At 54.7% G+C, this 21806-nt stretch overlaps 3 protein-coding genes across 3 annotated transcripts; 1 reads left to right on the top strand and 2 right to left on the bottom strand.

Moving 5' to 3' along the window:
* Positions 1-1715: 1715 nt before the first annotated feature.
* ETH_00001335 (ATP-dependent (S)-NAD(P)H-hydrate dehydratase, related) lies at positions 1716-4952 on the bottom strand (the record flags this gene model as incomplete). Its single annotated transcript, XM_013377203.1, has 7 exons — positions 1716-2438; positions 2587-3030; positions 3205-3297; positions 3543-3626; positions 4030-4106; positions 4363-4419; positions 4613-4952. The coding sequence occupies 7 exons, from the start codon at positions 4950-4952 to the stop codon at positions 1716-1718; spliced, it is 1818 nt and encodes a 605-aa protein (XP_013232657.1).
* A 902-nt stretch (positions 4953-5854) lies between these two features.
* ETH_00001330 (uncharacterized protein) lies at positions 5855-11622 on the top strand (the record flags this gene model as incomplete). The annotated part of the gene is made up of 7 exons (XM_013377202.1): positions 5855-6083; positions 6272-6770; positions 7288-7426; positions 7815-10236; positions 10454-10737; positions 10914-11026; positions 11523-11622. 7 exons carry the CDS (start codon positions 5855-5857, stop codon positions 11620-11622), a joined length of 3786 nt encoding a protein of 1261 aa, XP_013232656.1.
* A 2033-nt stretch (positions 11623-13655) lies between these two features.
* ETH_00001325 (glycoprotein 96-92, putative) lies at positions 13656-21336 on the bottom strand (the record flags this gene model as incomplete). The annotated part of the gene is made up of 6 exons (XM_013377201.1): positions 13656-15671; positions 15797-15873; positions 16060-16200; positions 16400-16999; positions 17133-17685; positions 17908-21336. The coding sequence occupies 6 exons, from the start codon at positions 21334-21336 to the stop codon at positions 13656-13658; spliced, it is 6816 nt and encodes a 2271-aa protein (XP_013232655.1).
* Between the last annotated feature and the right edge of the window lie 470 nt (positions 21337-21806).

Raw genomic sequence — 21806 nt, 5'->3', positions numbered from 1 at the left:
CACGCATGTTTACACGCAGGCACGCACACATGCGTGCATGTATAAAAGCACGCACTCATGCGTGTATAGATGTGCACGTTGACACACATGAAAACTACTTATGCACACAAGAGGGTGCCCTACCATGCTTGTACTTTTTTTCTGCATGCTTACCGAAGGAGTCAGTCGAAGCCAAACAGTTAGCAATGGGAACGCCTTGCATCGTTTCCAGTTGTATGCACAGACTGCAGGTGCGTGCATTTAGTTGCAGGTGCGTGCATTTAGTGTACATACATAGCGTAAAACCAGGTGCAGCCTGGAGAACTCAGGTTGGCTATCACTACGGGCGAAACGTAGGGGGAAGTGATTACAAGTGACTCAGAGCATGTACGCATGCATGAGAATATGCTCATCGGAATACATCTGCACTTCTAGATGAACTGCGCCGAATGCATGCACAGATGCGGCAGGCTTTCATTTGTAAGCGCACGTTTTCAAGCAATAAGAAAAGAGGAACTGAGCTAAGGGACAGCCACAAGAAAAGGACGAAAAGGAAAGGGTTTCGATTCCAACGAATCATAAATCCTCGGCTGCCCCCCGCCGCGAAGTAAAACTGTAGAGAAAGTGCTACCAAGAATCCAGATATTGGGAGTGTAGAGACAGTTGTAGCTCGCTGCAGGATGCAGTTCGATCCTGTTCGTTACACTGTGGGGAACGTGCGGAACGCGGCAAAGTAGACTTTGTCCTATAGCTCATGCGCGCCAGTGCTGGCATCAGCGCGTGTGTTCAACGTACTTGACGGACTCCACGGGTGCAGCGAGAACCGCAAGTGCATACACAAGCACATATCCTTCCGTGCCTCCTGGTGGCGGTCAGCATAGCAAGCTATCCATCCAGGCGGCCCCCTTCCGGCCCCAGGATTGTGCCTCTCTCTGTGGCTGCGCTTCTGCTGGTTTGCTCAGCCTCCCGCACAACCAATAAACTGCTATCACTGCGACCCTAAGTTCTACGGGTGTGCCGCGGTCAAACATACGCGTAGAAGTTCGGGGAACGGTGGAAATCCCCCAAATCCAGCAAGGGGCAGAGCTGCTACGTCCTCTTCCACGTGATTCCATAACTGCGGCCTCCTGAACTCAGAGTGCCATATGTGCTTGCATAACATACTGGGAAGCACCATACTTTGCTAATTTTGACTGCAGTTGCAGCTTACAAACACCTGCTCCTGTGAAACGGCGAACAGGAAACTTTGCCCATGACGCAAAGAGAACTCAATGAGGATCTCTCCACTTCTACCGTTCAGTCTGGAGACTTGAGAGAAAAAAAACGCTGCGCAGGTATGGACCACGCTGCGTAAGTACGTTGTCACTCAGCATGCGCCACAAAACTAATGTTACCCATCACGCAACCTCTGCTGAACGCCCTGATGCCCCGAAATGATGACAGGCCTTTTGTGCCCCAGAGGCACCTGACGTGGCCCCACAAAATCTCAGAGCGTGCTTCAGTGGCGGTCCCACGAAGGTCTGCACTATCGACTCGCCTTGAGAAAATCGTCACGGACACCGTGGTGTTCCTTGGAGCTTTAAATTCAAATGGTGTGTACGCAGGCTCCATCCAGGCCACGGCGGGAAATCAGTTAGTCTAAACGTTATGTTGACAGTACTTGCGGCTGTCTGTTCACGTTACTTACGCTTCTCATACTCCCATTCGTTGCATTACTCGTATCAACTGCAACGTTTTCAAAGGCTACTTTGCTGGATCCAAGAGGATGGGAATGCGATGGCGGCAGCTGCGGAGAGTCTATCGAGTATGTGCTCTGCGGTCATTGACCTGCCGTGGTGTTTATAGGCAAGAAAAGCAGCTTGGCGAGTAATAAGGCTAGCAGCATGCATTAGAAAGAGGTAAGGAACCGAAGGCCTTCCACCAAAAGGAACAACAAGGCCTAATTTCGCCGTCTCCTCCTCAACCTGCTTCAGCTCCAGTGCCCTTCCCCTTTCACTCCATACAAGCGCCTCCGCCAAGACCCCGCAAAGCACGTCACCTTGGCCTCCAGACCGTTTAGGGGACCCAAAATAACGGGGGTCAAGTCCTGCGACTGCCATGTAGACTCTCGGGCAGTCTTCCAAATCCTCCTTGGCATCAAACGCGCCCAGCAGATCAACCCTGCCCTTAGCAAACACGCAAGGGCCCCGTAGCAGCGCCACGGTTTCGGCTAAATGTTGCGTCACGCCCTCAGCCTCCAAAGATGCAGGAAGTAAACCGTGTGTTGCGTAGTTGTTCCACCCCTTAGGACCATGCTGCTCCCCATCCCCAGCCGCTTGGCGTCTCCGAAGAGCCCGCAACAGCTGTTCCAGCTCGTGCCCATTTGGGGTTAAAACTGCCTGGTCGTAGCCTTCCAACAGAGAAAGGTAGTGTTCATGGCCAGGTATCGATAGGATGCGGAGCATATCTGCGTCCAATACCTGAAAAAGCAACAATCACAATGCCAAGTAAACTACATCACTGCAAATCAAGAAACCGGCACTAAGGGATGACTTTACTCTCGTTCGAGCAGCATAGTGCCGCAGTTACGCCTGCTACTGGCGCTTCTGCCGCCTGACGCTAGCTTACAAGAGGCTTTTTCATTTGCATACAAAGTCTTAACAGAAAAATCGCTGCTTTCTGAGTGACAGCCGCAGCAGCTTCAGCCTCCAAGATTGCTTGTTTCGTAATAGCATGGTCTATTGTGGCGGGATTCGTTCGGTCTGTTGCGGTTGCTGCTGCTTTGTGATCCGCTCCAACACTTGACGAAGATGAGCCTCGAACCACTTTATGAACATCATCAATCGCCTCTCTAAGGAAATGGGAAAGCCGGCCACCACTCCCAGATTTATCTAGCGACTTTTGCTTGTGCTGCTGCTCCTGTTGTTCCTGTTGCTTTCCCTGACGAGGATGCTGTTGCTGCTGCGCTTGCTGTTGTTTTGTGTCGTGCTCTTCGTGAAAACGGTAATTGCTGCTACCTCCCAGTCCAGGCCCTATAACAACAACGTCCACCTTCCGCAGAAGAGGCTCTGCCTAAAACACAAAGACACATCCGCAAGCGCTGCTGCTACTATTGGTGACGATAAATACGACGCTGCTGCCGCATGAGATGTGGCTGAAAGCTGTTCACGGCAGCAGCTGCAGAAGCAGCAAGCACAGCAGCAGCTACTGCAGCACACGCTGCACGGGACCGCAGAAGCGGCTAACATGAATCTTGAGCCTGGCCAGCTCTAGCTGGTAGTCGAAGGGATCCTGCTCATTGGGTTTTCCGCGCTCAGCTCCGTAGCGACAAGGCAGGATCTGCAGCATCAGTATCACCACCAGTAAAATCATCTACAACAGAAGTACTAGCGCCGAAAGTTTCGGATGCTGTTTCAAGTCAATTGTGAATTGCTTCTAGACTAGCGACAACACGGGAAAAGGCAAAGCTGCGCAAGTTATGCTGTGAAATTATGATGCTCCAAAAACCAAAACGGCAACTGCGTGGACAGGAGGAATCTGTAGATGCTGCAGAAGAGAACATCAGTTAAACCAGAATCACGTACTGGATAGACAAGGAGCTCTGGGCTGTAAGCCTTGATGGCCATAGCTGCACTGGGAGTCGTTATAACTGTAGCCAGGTCCGCCCCCTGCGAAACAAAAGTCCAAACGTCTTGAGACCTAAACACTACACCCTGAGGCGTTATGTCACCTCACACCGTATATATCGCTCGCGGGCAGCAGCTGCAACGCGATGGCTGCAGCTGTCCCTTCAAAAAAACGAAGTAACCCGCCGGGTCCTCGGAAGTATATCGAAGCCCCACAAGTTTCTGGAATTCGTCCCATCCCGCTTGTCTATGACCCCGTAGGTGTATTAAAAGTTTCCTCGTTCTGCGGCTCTATGCGTCCAAACGGCCCCATCTCGGGCTCTTGAAGCCCACTTGATCCTTTGGATGCCTGTTCAGTCTCTACTACGTAACCTCAATTCCTCGGTAACACTCTAGTGCATTAAAAGACCCGTTGTTTTGAAAAATCCCATCGACAAAAACGTACCATGCGAAGAGCCGCAGAAGCGGCGAAATATGGCGCCCCCGTAAACGTGGCAGATCCGCCAATGACGCAAACTTTTCCTACGGGCACAGCAGCGAGAACAGCAGCAGCAACACCACAGCTTCCATATGAAAACGCAGTAAGTGTAGCGACTTTTTCTTAATCCGTTACGCAAAAGGTTCACATACAGCACAAGAAATTCGCCCAAACCAACCGCTGTGCCACCAGGGCCAGCAACATCCGAAGTTGAGAAAATGAGCAAACTGTCCATCGAGGAAGGATAAACTCAAGCAGAACTCCGAGTCCTCCACTATCATCTTCAAACTGTACGCTTACCATATCTGCCCTTGTGCTCTTTGAAATCAAGGGGGGTGAGTAGTGCCCTCTCAACAACTGCGAGGTAAAACACGAACCTTAACTTCAGATATTTATTCTGCATTTTGGCCTAAAACCAGAGCCATTCAGTGCCTCGTGCCACAGCTGCAGTATGAGTTCCCTGTGACTACACTGTCGTGGCTGGCTGCCACGACTGGAGCAGCAGGGGCTGCAGCTTTTACTGTTGCTGGCTCTGCTGCACGCACTGTACCTTTCAGCCACCCATCTGTGGCCTTCTGTGCCATGTCTACCTCCTCCTTTGTAAGAACCAGCAGGCTGGCCATCTTGCTTTGAGGCTGCAGAGTGCTGCTCATGCTGGCGCTGCCCTGCTCTAGGGCCAGTTGCGAAGAAGGCTCCGGTGTTATCCGCCTTGCTGCTGCTTCGACTGCCAGTGATGCTCGATATTCGCCGTAATTGTTGCAAGTGTGTAATAAGTAGGTGTTCAAGAGCTGTTGCTGTCGCTGCAGCCGCAGCAAACAAGGGGTTGCTCTAATGGTTACAGAGAGGTTGGAGCAGTGAGGGCGGCACAGGCCACGGAGGCAACCAAACATCGCAAAATACGATATGTCAGCAGCAGGAGTCGCGCATACCAGAGTAGCAGCGCAAGTTCGGCAGCCAGTGTCTTTGGTTTCGCTGCCGCAGCTTTTCCTACTGTCTCTTGCTGCTTCTCCTGCCGAGGCATGAAGAGGCACACGGGCGGCCTGATTCTAACACACATAAGGTGGAGCTAAAAAAGCAGGGAAAATCAGCTCTGCAGTACAGATAAGCAACAGCTCCAACAGCAGCAGTAGAAGGGAACCAACAAAATGCATGCTCACACACGCCACGCACCCGCCGCATTTTACTGCTTCCTTACCTGGGTGCTATACAGGAGGTTCAAGAAAATTTTTCTGCCGCTGTTCTAGCTTTGATAGCATTGAGTCCCAATAAACTGAGACACAGCTGCAACAGGGGCTACCGCAACAGTAACAGCAGCGGCAGTGGCAGCGGTGGGGTCGTTAGGCTGCAGTTTGCTGCTGAGGCAGTAACTATGGCAGGTTTTATTTTTCATAACAAGGAGAGTCTAAAAACGCATTTATCATTTTATTTTCTTTTTAGTTTCATCCGATATTTTTCTTCTTGAAGCCCTTGGCCATTGTCGCTGCTACGCCACCGCAGCAGAGTCCAATGGTGCAGCAGCAGCAAAGCACGAGCAGCAGGAGCAGGAGCAACAGCTCTTTGTCGCTTCAGGGCAACAGCTAGGTGCCAGTGTCATGTGTTTGCCTTTATAACTTGCCGCTTCATTTATTTGTAACGGCGGCCACGGCTGCAGCAGCAGTAACAGCAGCAGCGGCCAAGTTCTGGTCCTCGGGAGAGTCTGTCACATACTGTCCTTCACTTATAGTGCCTGTGTAGATTTCTCCAAAGTTTTTGCACTTGCAGGGATATAATAAGCAACAACAGCAGCGAAACAATGGTCGCCACAGCAGAAGAAGACAGCCCTACCCAGGGGAAGTTCCCCACAGTGAAGGCAGCAGTGACCTTCTTGGGGTTCAACAGCGACTCCTCTTGTCTTTGTGTCGGCACCACAGCAGGATTCCTGGTGTGGAGTGTACGACCCCTTAGGTGTATGTACACATGCGTTTGTGGTCCGGTGACCATTGTCGAAATGCTGCTAAGCACGAGCCTTGTTGCAGCTGTGGGTACGCGGCTGCTGATGCTGCTGCTGTTCTCAGTGGCTTTGCTGTCCTACTTGATGCAGCTACGAGACAGTTTCTACTTCTTAGGTTACAGGCCTACAGGCCCCAGTGCCTGGACCTACAACATGGCATCTACGAGCAGAACAAGGAACATGCTTAGCGCACGAACCTCTGTGGTGCTTGCTATTCAGGAAGTGGAATGAGCAGCAGCAGCAGCCGCCGCATGCTTCGACTGTATAACTGTAAACCTTCAGTTGCTGCTTCCAGCAGCGCGAGCAGCAACAATAGCCCCAGCCGCAATAACAGCAGTTTGATCGCTTGCGTGGTGCAGCCCTACGCAATCTGCGGCGTTAAGATAACCCCCGCGAGATTGGTAGTTCTAAATGAAAAGCATATATCCATATTTGTATTGCAGTCTCTGACTCTGCTGCGCACACTGGAGAGGCATCCCGTGCTGCCGCAGCAGCCGCGGGGATTTTTTGTTTCGGCCGGCACTGCTGCAGTGGCTGCAGTTGCTGCAGCCGCTGCTGGAGGAACGGACGCCCTGCCACCAGACTCCTGGGTGGGTGAGACAGCTGCATCAGACGGAAAGGCACATGCTGCTGCAGCTGCGGCCGACGCTACTCAGGCTGTTATGGCCGTGGGTTGGAGCCCTCAGCATAGTTACCTCGCCCTTCCTGCAGGACCACAGTAAGAACTGCATAGTGCGACCTCTGTGGGTCCCCACACGGCTTAATTTGTGTTCGTGAGGACTCTCTTTCCTTCGTTTTATGCTGCCGGTGGCATTGCTGGCGTAGCGTCCACGCGCAGTTGTACGGGGATGAAGGGGAACCACTGAAGGCAGCGACGCATGAATGCTGCGAGACACACAAAGGCAGAAAGGCAACAATGTATTTAAAAGACCATACGGAGGCACGATAGTAGGGACAGCCAGGAGAAGGAAACAGATATCATACATCAGCGGGAGTCGTAATGTTGCAACTCCACGATGACAGCTCGTCGTGTTATCTGCCGAGCTGCCCCTATTCTTTTTGGTTTTCTTCTTCGTCAGCCCGTGTATCGTCCATTTGTTTGCCTGATGCTGGCATGTATTGCTGTCTCGTCTGCACTGTTATTCCCTACCTCCTCGCGTTGCTTCCTTGAATCACGGCTGTCTCTTCAACTTTCTGCTACACAGTGTGTTGCGTGATTGTTTTTTGCTTTGTAGGGGAGGAAGTGCCGGCGTCCTTTGCCTTTTCGATCTTTTGAGCGCGCGGTTCGCTGCCTGGAGATGCACACATGAGGCTCCATTGAGGTCTATTGCATTTTCTGCGTCGGCTTCACTTGTTGCTGCTATCTCTTCGAAGGTCGGGGCAGAGTGTCAGACTGCTGCTGCTGTTGGTGTTTTCATTGATGCTTCCAATAGTGCTGCTGACGACTCCTAGTTCACTTGCTGCATCAGCTGGTAGAACTTACGCTCACGCCTTGTATCCTGCAACTGCTGCTCCTTTTGCTGTGCTTACGCCTCTTACTATCAACGACTGTAGCAACGGAGGACAGTGAAGCTGTCCTTACGGTCTACTGAGAGGTCATATTTTGCGTGCACTTAGGTGCCACTGCAGGCCGAGTGGTCGCAGCGCATGAGCACATGCACACGGGACAGGGGCAGCCTTGACGGTGAGAGGGCGCTACTGCTGCTGTTGCTGCTGATGTTGCAACTCAGCAGTATTGTGTGGGGCCTGTGCATTCCTTCAGGGCTCCGTTGTCCGCATCCTCTCAGTTCCTTCCTTGGAACTTCTTCTGTCTCTGCACCTGCACCATCCCCAGATGCTGTTGCAGGGGACGAAGCACCTCTCCATGCACGCGGCTGACCCGAGAAGCAGCAGCAGCAGCAGCACTAGTCAATCTGCACAAGCGCCAACTGCCGCGGGTGCTTCTCAGCTGCCCAGCAAAAGAAAAGAGCAGCGGAAAAAGGCAGAAATGCTTGAAGAAGCAGATGCAGAAGCAGTCTTGATATCAGGAGCAACGGAAGCACCAGCAGGAGCTCCGCCGCAACAGCCGCAGCAAACAAAACAGGCAAAAGGGAAGAAACAAAAGCAGAAAAAGGGAGGCTGCGTAGGAAGCACCACTCAAAATTCAAGTGAAGGCACTGCTGGTGTAGCGCCAGATATCGTGGAGTCTGCAGCAACACCTACAGCCTCTGCTGTCGGTGTCTCTGCTTCACCTGCTTCTTTTGGCCCTGTTGCCATAGATGGTGTGCGCAACGTGGATTATGCAGCAAGCAGCATCGGCATCCGAGCGTCAGCAAAGGGAAGGACGTCTAAGCAGAAACAGAGGCAGCTGCAGCAGCAGCAACAACAGGAACAGCCACCAACGAATCCGCCTAGTTTGCCGAATGTCAGTGATCAGTCGCTGCATCCCAGTGTGGCTAGCAATAGCAACAGCAGCAACTCTTGCGCGGAAGAGGACACCACAAAGGCCTCGATCGAGACTACGAGCACTGCTGGACAGTGTTCCACGGACCATAGCAGCAAGCCATCTCGCAGCTGCAGAACTGAGAGCCCAGGCCGCTGCAGAAAAGAAGAGGGTCAAGGTGATAGTGCTGAGGGGAGCAGCAGTAAAAGCGGCGCCGCTGATGACCATTGTAGCAAAGCTCGCACCAGCAGCAAGAAGAGTAAACACACGAAGAAAAACACGATGGAAGAATCCACAGTATCAAAGGCGACCAGAGGCAAGGTAGATGGGGTAGCGACAAGACTTGAAGCTTCCACAGCAACACCAGAAGCAGCAGAAACAAAAGTCGTGGCACCGGGCCCGGCTACAACAGCTTCAGCAGCTGCCGACACACGGAAGCTGTCTTCTAAGCGACAGCAGAAAAAGGAGCAAAGAGAGCTGAAGGAAGCAAAGCTGCAGCAGAGGCAGCAGGCCCCCGCTGCACAATCAGCGAATAATATGGAACAAGAAACACAGCAGCAAGAAAGCATTAAGCCAGCCGAAGGCAAGAGACAACAGAGAAATCAGGAAGTAGGCGAACAACACCAGCAGCAAGAAGAAGAAGATCTCGCTCAGACAGAAAATGCTTCAGTTGCTGAAGATGCAGTTACGGAAACAGCTGAAGATACTTCTCAAGATCTACCATCTCAACAGCAGCAGACTCTACTGCTGCCTGTAGCAGCTCTACATTCCGGAAAATTGGCTTCTTCTTCATGTTGCTCCCTTAGAAATGGGGCAGTCGAAGTTTCAGGAAGCGGGCGTGCTGGAAGCGTGTCGCTTGGGCCAAAGGAAATTCTGGAACCCAGAGACAGCCACTCCGGGCATGTGCCCACTGCTGCGGCTGATGTAGGTGATCACAATGGGCACGAGCCATGTGATGTTGAAGCCGAAGCATCGGAAAAAGCAACATCAACCGGTGCAGAGACAGCAAAGGCGGAAGGCAGTGCGACAACTGCTGCAGGGCGCGACACAGACGAGGATGGTTGGGTATTGTGTGGAACCCCTATGCTTTCTGCGCCTGGGGCCAGCAGACAAGGGTCTGGGGAATATCAGCGGCAGCAACAAGAAGACGAGAGAAACAACAGCGGTGACAGCTCAAAACTATCAGCAGATTGGAATCACGTGGAGACCCCTGGAGCTTTCACTCCTTCAGGCTGCAGCAGTCCTTATAGCCGGAGCAGCAGCAACAGCTACAGCAGCCGAGCAGCTGCAGAAGCAGCTCCGTCGCTTTTTAGCCAGAACACATCAGCAGCAGGAACATCCAATGTAGCATCAGCAGCAGCAGCATTTGTAGATAATGAAGTGCCCGAGCCTCTTGATGGTAGCTCGGTGGATAGACACAACATGCAAATGATTGCCGAGTCACTGAAAGCCCTTTGTGAAAAGACCGAGGGTGCTAAGCACAACAGCTGCCAGCAGCAACAGCAAATGCTTCTACCGCCGCCAACGTGGCTTACTACTTCTGAAAACTGTCCCGGTGAAACCACTATGAAGGATCAAAGCTCTTCAGGCACGCAGCAGCAGCGGCAGCACCAAGACCAAGATGCAACGGGCGACTATCGACAGCAGTGCTGTATTGTCTTAACAGGGGAAGCTGCTTGCGGCGCATTACAGAAAGGAACTGGCGAGCTCCGCAAATTCTCTCTTGCCTTCTCAGGCTGCAGCCGTATCTTTACGGTTTCGAGTGGGGGGCTATCACTGCTGCTACTGCTATTGCTATTGTTGCTGCTGCATTGGTTTCGCCCACGGGTTCAAAAGCTGGAGCGAATGAAGGCATTTTGCTTCTGCTCCTGCTGTTGCCAATAATTCTGTTATATTTTGAGCTGCTGAAAAGGCACTCCCTCGCTGACTGTAACATATGCTTTGCAGCTGCCGCGTTGCTGTTGTTTCTTTTGCTACAGAGGGTGATGGTTTGGTCTTCGTATTCGTCTTGCCCTGGTCTCCAGAAGAATTGCAGAAACACTCGAAGTGTGGGGTGGCCGTGCAGCAGCAGTTATTGCGAGCCCTTATGCACAGCCCAACTGAAGGCAGCAGTGGAAGCACTGCCCCTGTAGCTCCAGCGGATGCAGCTGTCACTGCTGCAGCAGCCCCAGCCGCAGCACCTGCCACTGCCACTCCAACGCCACCCGTACGTGGTGTTGGCAGCAACAGCAGCAAGCTATCAAGCATTACTGGGGCTGCTGCTGTACGGTGATATCCCTTCCCCGCGTGCTGCTGCTCTGTTCTTGCGTATTCCCTTGTTGCCTCTAACGAGCTATTGTTTGTACTGCTGCAGTTGAAGCCAGTTCGCCACTACAACTGCTGATGCTGCCTTTTTCGGCTACACAGTGTAGCGTTGCTTGTAGTTGCTGTTGCACGCAGTCTGCCTTGGCTTCAGTCACGTCTATGCTTCTCCCGGCGTCTATCAGTGAGCGTCTGCTGCATGCGCGGAGCTGCGACTGCTGCATATCTCTTCCATCGACTGCCGAGGGGTGGTAAGTGGCTTTAATAACTGCAGCACTAGAGCCAACTGTAGTTGTACGAGCAGTTTTGAACCCATCAGTCAGGTCTGGCTATTGTCCACTCATTTCGCTTTTTCTTTCCCTAGTTTCTCCATCAACGTCGCTTCTTTCGTTCAATCATATCATTCTTTTCGTATACTTCTGGTATACCTATGGGATTTTGTGTTACGCCTTCACCAGCCCTTACCAATCCTTGCATTTCCGGAAACTTTCCGTTCCATTTTCTACCCAGTTCTAGGCCTTGCCATTCTTGTGCATTTGTATGTACCTTTCTTATATGGCCGTGTCTCCGTCATGGCCTTTTTTTGCTTGCTGCTGCTGTCTTGGCATGGTAATGCTTAGCCTTTGTTTTTTTTCGGTTTGTGAAGGCTGACCGGTGACTGCAGAGGCCATGCAAAGATCGTTGTTTGCTGGTATCCCTCCTCTTACTAATGATGCTGTAGTCCGTTTTGGTGCTTTTGCGTCTCAGTGTCGCGTGCGTAGCCCCTTCTGACCTACTTCCGGGCGATGAATTTGAAGTGAGGTCCCGAGAGATCACGTGGTGGCAGTGGGACCTGCAGAAGCTCTAATAGCAGCGGAGCATGGACTACACAGGATTAGAAACACTGAACTTTTGAGAAAAACGTAGATGCAAAAGAAACTCCAACCAAAGCCCAGCAACAGCAGTAACAGCAGTATCAGCAACAGCTCCCTTTGCATGGCATATCTGTCGGTTGTATTACGATATAGAGTGCTGCTGCGGTTGCAACCTTTTGTCGCGTTCTTGCGGACACTTTCTGTGGCTTGTAATCACTGTTATTCCTCCCACGAACTTTCACGATGTTTGCCTGTATGCATCTATCTCTCATTCTGTTTGCTCTTGTTTCTGTTTGTTTTTGTGGCTGTTTCGTGTTGTTGCTCCACAGGTTGTAGTGGGACTCGACACCGGTTTTGCTTACACTTATAGCTGCCAGCTAAATCCGTCGTGCAGATACCGGTGAGTCGGGCTGCTGCCTCATGTGCTCCACCAGTTGATGCAGCGTCAGCAGAAGTACAGAGAGGAAAACCTACACTGCTAGCAAGGGCAAGAGGGCGGTGCCTGAATGACACTCAGGTTTCAACAAAATTGCTGGATAGGAAATATGAAGCGTTACTGTTGCTTTTTTCCTGTTTGCTGGTGGGGTCGCTGCTGCTGTTGCATCAGACTGCGGGACGAACAGATACTGGAAACCCAACGAAGCGACACCTGAGTACACGGGGTGTGTTAGAGTTGTTCAGCAGCTTCTAAGAATATGTATGCCGTGCACCACAGATGCTGTGTGTAAAAAGCCACGCAGGTGATTTTGGCTGTTGCCTTTGCTCGTCGTGTGCAGTAACAGCAACAGTAGGAGCAGGTATGCTGCATCAGCAGCAGTAAAATCAGACTGTTTTGTGACCATTTGACGCGGTCTTTGCTCTGCGTGAGAGCTAGGGGCAGCGCGATCGCATGAGGCACCTGCAATAAACAGCGAGAGCTACAGTAAACATGTTGCTGCTGCCCCGAGAGCTTCACCTGTTGCAGCAAGCCCAGGACTGATGCTTATCCGTGCCGTCGTTACGTTACTACCGTAGTTTCCTCTAGCTGTTTCCATTTCAATTTTAGCTGCTCCGCGGTAGTTTTGGGCATCAGCTTGAAACACTTTCCGTTCAACAGCCCCAGAAGCGGCCTGCGCAGCACTGTGGTCGTACCTGAGAAAGGTATGCCCTTCAAATGCAGTATGCCGATTAACACTTTCTAGGTTGTTACGAGAACAGTGGCCGCTTCAGCAACAGCTACGCATGCGGTGAAGCCTTCAAGGGCTCATTCAGCTGTTCTAATGGGGATGTGAGGCACATCGGCGTGTAAATAAGGAAGTGCCCTTCGGATAGGTAAACCTTCGCAGGTCTGAGAAAACAGTTGATCTAGGACTCCCACATGCCAGCTCCGATGCTGTGCAGCATTGGTACATGCCGCTGTTCGGCTGCTACTGTATTCATTGATAAACCACCACCTTCGGCTCAATCCGCTAAGCGCGGCAATGCTGGGTTCCTCCGTTTCTAAGTGTTATTGGCGTGCCGTCCGTCCGCATGGTTGGTAGTTTGCCCCCTTGTAAACCGATTAAGCTGCGCTGTTGAGACGAACTTACACTTTAGTAGCACCAGTATGGCATGATTGCAGAGGTCTGTGGCTGCACAGTAGCTCCAGAGATGCTCGAGCAGCAAGGGAGAGCAAGAGCGAGCAGCGTTGCTCTGCTGCAGTACCAACTAGAGCAAATTCTCCCCCCCAAAACCGGCAGTACCCACTACGGCAGCAGCAAGACAAAACTGGTCTCGAAAGGTAGAAAGAGACGTTAGGGACAGAAATGAACAAACAACTCGTTGCCACCTGCTACATTTTTACTGCAAAGATGCAGCAGCAGCTGAAGCCGCCGCCGTTACAGCCCCACTGTGTAGAGGCTGCAACCAGCAGGTAACGCCTGCCGCAGCAAAACACAAATACGCCTGCCGCAACAGAATCTGGGCAAAAGAAAAATTCAAGCCAGCGACGTCCACTTGAGGCCCCCATGTAGCTCCATGCTAGCTTCACACTGGAACGAGAGCATAACTACTTCAGTGTGCATGCGTCTGCTGCAGCTGCTCTTGGCACTCGCTGTGGCGAGTCCTGGAGGCCAGATGCAGCAGCTGTTGCTGCAGCCGCTGCAGCCCTTGTCGATACAGATCGTAGCGAACGAAGAAATGGTCGTTGCTGAATGCTGCTGCTGCCGCTGCTACTGTTACTGCTGTTGTTGCAAATGCCGCTAGTATGCCTATGCTTCTGCGCAGCAGCAGCAGCAACAGCCGCAAGAGACGATGCGCCTTCTTTTTCTTCGTGCACAGGCTGCCTCTTTCCTGAGACTCGCTGTTGCTGCAGCTGCGGTTGCAGCGGGGAAGAAGGGTTGTTGCTGGAGCTGCTGCGCGTCGCTGCTGCTGCAGAAGACCTGGGTCTGAGCGACATGTACGTAGTGGATGCAGCAGATCTCGGTGTACTGACAGGGGTCTCGTGAGCAGCGGAGAGCGATGAAAAGCTACTGTTGCTGCTGTTACTGCTACATCGTTTGCTGGCAGCTGCGGCAGCTACCTTCCTTCGTCCCCGTCGCGCGACGATGCTACTGCAGCTGCTGTTTGCATTGTCGTAGTTGCGGCTGTTTCTACCCGCTGACACGGGCGCAGTTAAAACTAATTGACCTTCGGTGTTGTGGCCTTCTTGTTGACGGGTGCTGCTCTGCAGCAATCGGGCGCTTGTTGTACCTGCTGCACCTCCAGTGTAAGAAGCTCTACAGTTGCCGCTGCTGCTGCTGCCACTGCAGCTGCGGCGTGGCACTGCTGTGCTGGTGCTGCACTCTTCCGTCTCACTGTTCGAATCGCTTGAAGCTGAATCCGCAAGGCGGCGCTTCCCATTTTGGAGCTGTTGCTGTCCTTGCTGCTGCTGTTGTTGCCGTGCCTCACGGCATCGAAGCAGCATTGTTCCCCGAGCTTTCCCTGTGTCTGTCCCTGTACAAATTCGCGGTGACGATGCAGTTGCCGCCTGCGAGGCAGCAGACGCTGCATCAGCCACCTCCGTTTTAGGTGGCCGTTGCTTATGAAGGCTGTTGCTGTGGCCGCTGCACGAGTTGTCAACGCGAGCCGCAGGCACCACCGAGGACTCCACCGCTGTTGCAGACGCCGGAGCAGCAGCTGCTGCAGCAGCAGCAGCTGCTGCTGCTGCTGCCCGCGTTGTTGCTGCGCCTGACCGGCCACACCCACTGATGCTGCGGCTGCTGTTAGTTTGGTTCGCCGAGGCAGCTTCTGCAGTGGCCCTCGCAGCACCTGTGGTGGTTGCCGCATCACTGCGCCGACTGCCTGCAGCATCAGCAACCGAGCCTACCGGAAGGGCAACAACTGCCGAGCTGGGCCTCTCTTCCGCTGTTTCTGATTCTCCTTTCTCCGTTGCGCGCGGACGTAAACCCCGCCGACGCACCGCGGCAACTGTGCCTGCTACAGCCCCTGCTGTCGTTGTTCCAACAGTTGGTGCTGCTGTTGCTGCTGTTGCTGCGTTTTCGGGCGAGCAATGCCCGTCTGTCGAGGATTCTTGTTCATCCTCGCCTGCTGCTGCTACTGCAGCTCCAGCAACGGCAGCGCGACTCGGCTGATCAGAGCTCGATAGGGCAGAACCAGAGCTTTCAGCAGCAGGCGCTGCTGGGCTTGCCAACATTGCCCGAGAACACTTACCTCTGTCAGAATGAGACGAGTTCAACGCAGTCTCTGTGTCCTGATGCTGCTTCGGCTGCTGCTGCTGTTGTTGCTGGAGACCATGCTGCTGCTGCTGCTGCTGCTGCTTCTCTTTGCTGCTAGGCCCAATCACAGGAGACGAAGGCGTGGAAGTCACGGAATCGCATTCTTGGTCCTGTTGCTGCTGCTGGTCCTGGGCCTTTGTATGCGAAAGGTGATGCGGCAGCAGCAGTTGCTGCTGGTGCCGCAGGAGTGCAGGCGGCCTCAGCTCGAAACAGCAAACTTCTGGCTTGACTTTCCCGTGCTTCAATAGCGCGGCCACTTCGCTAGGCAGCGGATGTCGTACTTGCTGCTGTACCGAGTCCCAAAGCTCCTGAGGAATTAATAAAGACAGAAGCAGCCGCAAATGAATCTGAGCACTAAGGTGAACAGTCATATCGCAGCAGAAGCGCAAGCATACCAGCAGCAAACGCAACAGAAACAATGACAGCAGCAAACCTGAAGGCACGCTCGTCTCTGATGAGGCGTGGAGACAAGCAGCTTCGACCAGACAGCCAAACGCTTCGCCGGTTCGTCTGAAGCGCAGCACAACACCCTTCCCGCGCAGCTGCAGCGACAGCAACAGCACGAAGAGCAAGACACTAGTGCCACGTCCGAAAACGAAATCCATTTCACGAAGTCGCGGCAGCGCACAACATCTTGGCCCGCCAAAAAATATGGCCACTACCAAGCCTCAGCAGCTGCTTATCAGCAGGACTTACAACCGAAGAGATTGACTGAAAATGTCCGGCTAAAACGGCGACCAGCAGAGGCAGTCCACCGGCAGCGCCACTGCGGCTGTCGCCGCTCATCCAGCCACACGCAGTGCAGCGGCCTTCTGCTGTCCAAACGAGCTCCCGCTTCTGCATCAGCAACAGCAAAGGCACAAGCGCATGCAGAAGACGCTTCCCTACCATCACCACAAGAAAACCCAGCACTACGCAAAACGCAGATATTACTTGCATGCATAGGCGGCTCCCCTTGATCGTCCAGATACACAAAAAAAGCTACGCAAAACTCACATCGTTGCTGCTGCCTAAGCTTCTGGTGCTTCAGAATTACCTGTATGCGGCTGGGGGCTCGGCTTAAAGTGCCTGCTCAGCAGCACTGCAGCGTCCACTAAGGCTTCCAGTTGCGGCAGCTCGCCATATCCAGGTGGCAGCAGGCCTCTGCCCGCATCGCACAATCCCGACATTGCGCGGCATGAGCCGCTGCCGCTGCTTGTGGCGTTGTTTCTGCTGCTGTTGTCATGCTCTTCATGCTTTTCCTTGGAAGCACACGCCTTTACAGAAGCAGCAGCAGCATCAGAGGTGACAGTCGCAGCTGTGTTCCTAGAGCCTTGCTGCTGTTTTGTAGCCTCTGCTGGTTGCGCAGCTGCAGCTGTCGGTGCAGCGTTTTGCTTCTGTTGCTGCGGCTGCTGCTGCTGCGGCAGCAAAGGCCAAAAGGGAAGCCGCAATTGCGGCCGCTGTAACCAAAAGGCCGCCACTCCCTGCTGCTGCTGCTGCTGCAGCAGCGCTTGGTGTGCTGCTACCGGAGCTACGCCCTGCGGCGTTAAATGCTGCTGCTGCAGCCTCTGCAGGAGCTGATGCTGCCAAAGCTGATGCCACTGCTGCATGCGCTGCTGCTGCAGCAGCTGCGGGTGGAGTTGTGCGTCCGTTGTAGCTGTACCACCCAAAAGCAAAGACAAAAGCCCGCATTTATGAGCTCAAACAAGCTTGCTGGCGGACTAGCCAGCCGCTAGACAATTAGCCGTGGGTTCTGCAAGCGTGCCCTGGTACAAGGGGAAAAGTCTTACCAACCGCCGTTCCCGCACCTAACGAATTGCCTCCTACTGTCGCTACAGAACGCTGCTGCTGCTGTTCCTGTCGCCGGCGCATGAGGTACTGGAGGACCAGATGCTGCTGTTGAGCGGACACTAGCTGCTGCTGAGCAGCAAACGTAAACTGTTGCTGCGACACAAGCTGCTGCAACTGCTGCTGAGACTCTACTTTGTTGCTGCTGCTGCTGCCACTGCTGGTGGCCACTGGGCACAATCCGTCAGATTTGACACCTGCAGGAGCAGCTGCATGCTGCAACTTGCTACCGCCACTGTTGCTGCTGCTGCAGGCAAGCTGCTGCCGGGTAGCCGGTGGGCTAGGTGGGCGCTTGGTAGCCGCAGCAGCATCCGAAGCAGCGGTGGGTTCTGAGCCTGCCGCTGCAGCGAACGCTCTTGACTCAGCGTACGGGGACAGCAAGTAGACAAAACGCCGAGCCGCCAGGAGCTGCCGCGTTAGCCCCACATCCATCACCTGGCTGCGCTGCAGCTTGTGTGTCTGCACGAAAATCTGCATCAAGTACCAGCTCGAAGACTGAAGCAAACACAGCAACAACGAAGCAATGGCGACTGCAGCAATAGCAACAAAGGAACCACAGGTAATAGGATCACCAACAGAGCCATTGCAGCAGCTGCTGCCTCCAACGCAGCCTTGTCAGGCTTAATCAAAAATCGGCGCAGTTGCAGCCGCGGCGCACACAAGCACACTAACCCGCAGTACAGCACCACGAGCAAATTGGCAACATAAATCCCTTACAAATGGTTCTGCCTGTGGCATTGCCTCAACATCGTCAAGAGTACAGACAGCGTACTCCTCCCCTAAAGGGACCATACAACCAGACAAGAACGCATTGCGCAACAGCAGGCGGCCCTCCTTGTTAATTTCCTTCTCAGCCCAAATTCGATTCATGCTGCTGAGAACGCAGCCGCCATTGGTGCTAATGCTGCTGCTGCGAGGGCCGCCACACCATGAGCTACCAGCGCCCTCCGCAGCAACAGCAGCAGCTTTCCGCTTCCTGCTCGTGCGCATTAGCTGCTGCTGTTGCTTTGAGCCGCCACCTGAAGAAGCCAGCAATCCCTGCAAGAAGTCACCAACACGATATCCTGCTGTTGCTGCTGTGACCGTTGCCCCCTCTTCACCTTCACAGCCAGGCGGCTGCTCCACCCTCGGAATGACCCCGCAAAGTTTCATCGAGCGAGACAGGGGAGTTCTGTGACTTTTTGGGCCGATTTGGCAGCTGAAAGCACCAACTGGAGATTTCGACGCTGGGTTGGCTGGTGTAGCTAGTGCATGCCCCGCAGAGTCCGCCCCTTGTGTGGCTCGCGGACCATCTATTAGCTTCGCCACAACTTCTGCTTTTGCAGGGGTTGAGGTGCAGCTCTTGCTGCTGCTCTCTGTAGCAGGCACAGTCCCGGCGCCTTCAGGGTCCTTAAGCCGCGGAGGAAGCTGCCTCTTGGGGCGGTCGGGTCGTTCCTGCTGCTGCTGCTGCTGCTGCTGCTGCAGCGACCTGCGGGACCGCAGCAGAGGTAGTCTCTGCTCCACGTCATGGAAATGCGACTTCTGCGGTGCCAGTGGTTCCTGTTCCTGCTCCCCCCTCAACGTGTATGCCTCGGACTGCTTCAGTGCACGTTGCTGTTGCAGCTGTTGCTGTTGTTGCTGCATTGCTATGTGGTCTTCATACAGTATCGCTGAGGGCTGCAGCAGCCACTGCAGCTCGTCCTGCTGCTGCTTGACAATGAAGGTGATGCGGCCTTGCTGCTTCACCAAATAACGCACCGCCGCCTCCCGTGCTGCAGCATGAGACCCGTACAGCGACAACGGGAAACAGCAGAGGTCTGCCGCAGCCGCAAACCAACAAGAAGGAGGGTCGGAAACGCAGCTGTAGCCGCATGCCACACACCACCTGTTGCAGTCGCTGCTTGTGCTGGTGCTGCTGCTGGCTTCTCCAGGGGCACCCGTTTCCCCACATTTGAATGAACTGGAAGACGTGCAGGCCTTGCTGCTGCTGCTGCCGCTTCCAATGCTGTTGCTGCTGCAGCTTCGTCTTGGCGAATCTTCGTCGCTGCTGCAGCTGCGGGTTCTGCTACTACTGCCGCAAGTGTCAGCTGCTGCGTCAGCAGCACCAGCAGCGGCAGCGCCATCATCGTCTACAGATTTCATCCGGCTTGCCTGGGCCCGCGGTGTCTGGTGTTCACCTTCCTTGACACTGCTGCTGCCCGACGCCTCCTGCAGCAACTTGATGGCTGGACAGGAACACGCGCTCACAGCGTCACATTCTGCTGAGGCTTTCTGCAGCTGCCGCTGCCGTCCTCTTGCTCCTGCTGTGGCCCAGTCAGCAGCAGCAAACGGGGCCGCAGCAGCACCCTTCAGCCCATCCTGGTCCAGCATGTTCACCATGTGCTGCTCCGGCTCAGCCCGCCGATCCCTTGACACTGAGCAGCTGGTGCTGCTGATGCTGCTGGTGCTTCCAACAGCTGCTGCAGCAAGCCACGCTTCATCCCTGAGCACAAACTTCCGCTGCCGCCAAGTGACGCAGGCCCCCTTCGTCAGGAAGCACAAGCCGTGCACTGGGGGGTACCTCTCGCAGCCCTTCAAGCAGCGGCTGCAGAGGTGTCCCGCTGCTGCTCCTGCTGCTGCTGATGCTGCTGCTGCCGCTGCATCTCTAGAGCTGCCTGCACATGCACTGTGAAGGTCCTCAGCAGCAGCAGCACTTTGAAGCGGCTGTCTACACATCTTCACTAACTGGATCCCTTCCGCTGCTGCTGCTGCATCGGGCGCCGGGCCACAGGGCGTTGCGCAGGCAAGCAGACTGTGTGGGTTCGCAGCAACAGCAGCAGCGGCTGCTGCTGACGCTGCCGCTGCTGAAACAGCCGCAGCAGATCTGATGGACAAAGAAGCTGAAACACGAGCTTCCTCAGCAGCAGGAGGTGCAGGCGCAGCTGGTAAACCACTGGCCTCGCTGCTGCTGCAGGGCAGTCCTGTTTGTTCCTGTTGTGGCTGTTGCTGCCTCTGTTGCTGCTGCGCCGCCGGCACTCCGAGAGTGAGTCCGGGTATAGCAGCTCGAACAAAGCCTGCTGCTGTTTGCATCCCTGAGTCTCTCGAGGCGCATGAAGCTGCAGCAACGGCTGCTGCAGCAGCAGCAGCAGCTGCGGCTGCTGCTGCGTGGGCAGACGGCTGCACGCCAAGCATCAGCCCAGCGGCATGAAGACACGCTGCTGCCTGCTGCTGCTGTTGTTGCATGCTTAGCCACAAGCCCCGACCGCCCGCTGCACAAGCAGCTGCTGCTGGTGCTGCAGCAGAATCTACTGCTGCTGCAGCTGCGCCTTCGGCCTTCAGAGACAGACAAGGGGCCACCCCGCGACGCAGCAGTGACGGCAGCACCGGCTGCTGCTGCCGCTTACACGCAGCAGCTGCAGCACGAACCTTTAGAGACCCAGCAGCGGCAGCTGATGCGGCAGCTCCTGCCGCTGCAACAGCAGCACCCGCTGCTGCTGCCCTCGCATCCACAGCTGCTGCTGCTGCTCTTCCATCCACAGCTGCTGCTGCTGCACGTCCTGCGTCGCTGCAGCTCGACCCGGAGCACCGCGCTGCGTCGGTTGGCTCTGGCAGGGCTGCTTCTCCCGTTGCTGCTACTGCTGCTGCTGCTGCACCAGACTGACCTCGCTGAGCTGCTACAGACTTAGGGACAACAGCACCAGCAGCTGTTGCTGCACCAGCTGCTGCGGCTGAACAGTCTGACCGGCGACTTGTCATGTCCAACATAATACTCCCTGCGTCCGTAGTAGTTGCACAACATTCCTGCTGCGGCTGCTGCAACTGTTGCTGCTGTTGCTGCTGCTGTTGCTGCTGCTGCTTCACGCGAGGCCAGGGCGACGGCGCTGCTGTTGACTCCGTCGCCGCCTCCAAGTTGCTGCCACTGCTGCTGCTGCTGCCATTGCACGCAGATGCAGCTCTGCTGCTCCCGCTGCAAGTCGTCGAGATGCAGCTGTTGCTGCTGCTGGTGCTTCTGCCGCTGCAGGGCAAGGCTCTCTGGAGTGGGCGGGGTACAGCTTTGATGCCTGCCTTTCGGCTGCCAGGAGCGCAGGGCTGCGGCAGCACAACGGCAGCAGCAGCTGCAGCAGCTGCTGCTGCTGTGGGACCCCTAGGGGTCTGTGCAGGGGGTGTGGGGCCTCGGGGAGTCGCCATGTTCACTGCTGCTGCTGCTGCCTGCTGCTGCTGCGCCGTCTCCCACCCACGCCACTGTGGCTTCGGTAGCCTCGGGAGTGCTGCATCAGCTGGAAGCACTGCAGAGACAGAAGCAGCGGCATCTGCTGATGCTGGTGCCCCTGTTGCTGCCAGTGAACACAGCGCAGCTGCAAGACTTTGTTTCGGGAGAGCGCAGGTTGTGTTGGAGCTGCTGCTGTCTGCTGCACTCGCCTGCAGCCGTGGAGATCGTGGGCGAGCCCAATGCAGCGCCAAGGGGCTGCCCTTGATGCTGCTCTGGCGGCGTCTTGCCGTGTTGCAGTTGCTGCTGCGCCTCCTCTAATGAGCCAGCATGTTACACGGGCCTCTGTGATTGCTGCAGCCGTTGCAGCAGATGAGACCAAGTTCATACACGTAAGCCCTAAGAAGCCAATAAAAACGGCAAGAAATACGTGCCCCCGATGAGGGAGGGT

The sequence above is a fragment of the Eimeria tenella genome, genomic scaffold (genome assembly GCF_000499545.2).
Source record: "Eimeria tenella Houghton genomic scaffold, Eth_scaff48, whole genome shotgun sequence".
NCBI lineage: Eukaryota > Apicomplexa > Conoidasida > Eucoccidiorida > Eimeriidae > Eimeria > Eimeria tenella.
The sequence above is the reverse complement of the archived record's forward strand: the minus strand, read 5'-3'. Positions and strand labels throughout refer to the sequence as shown.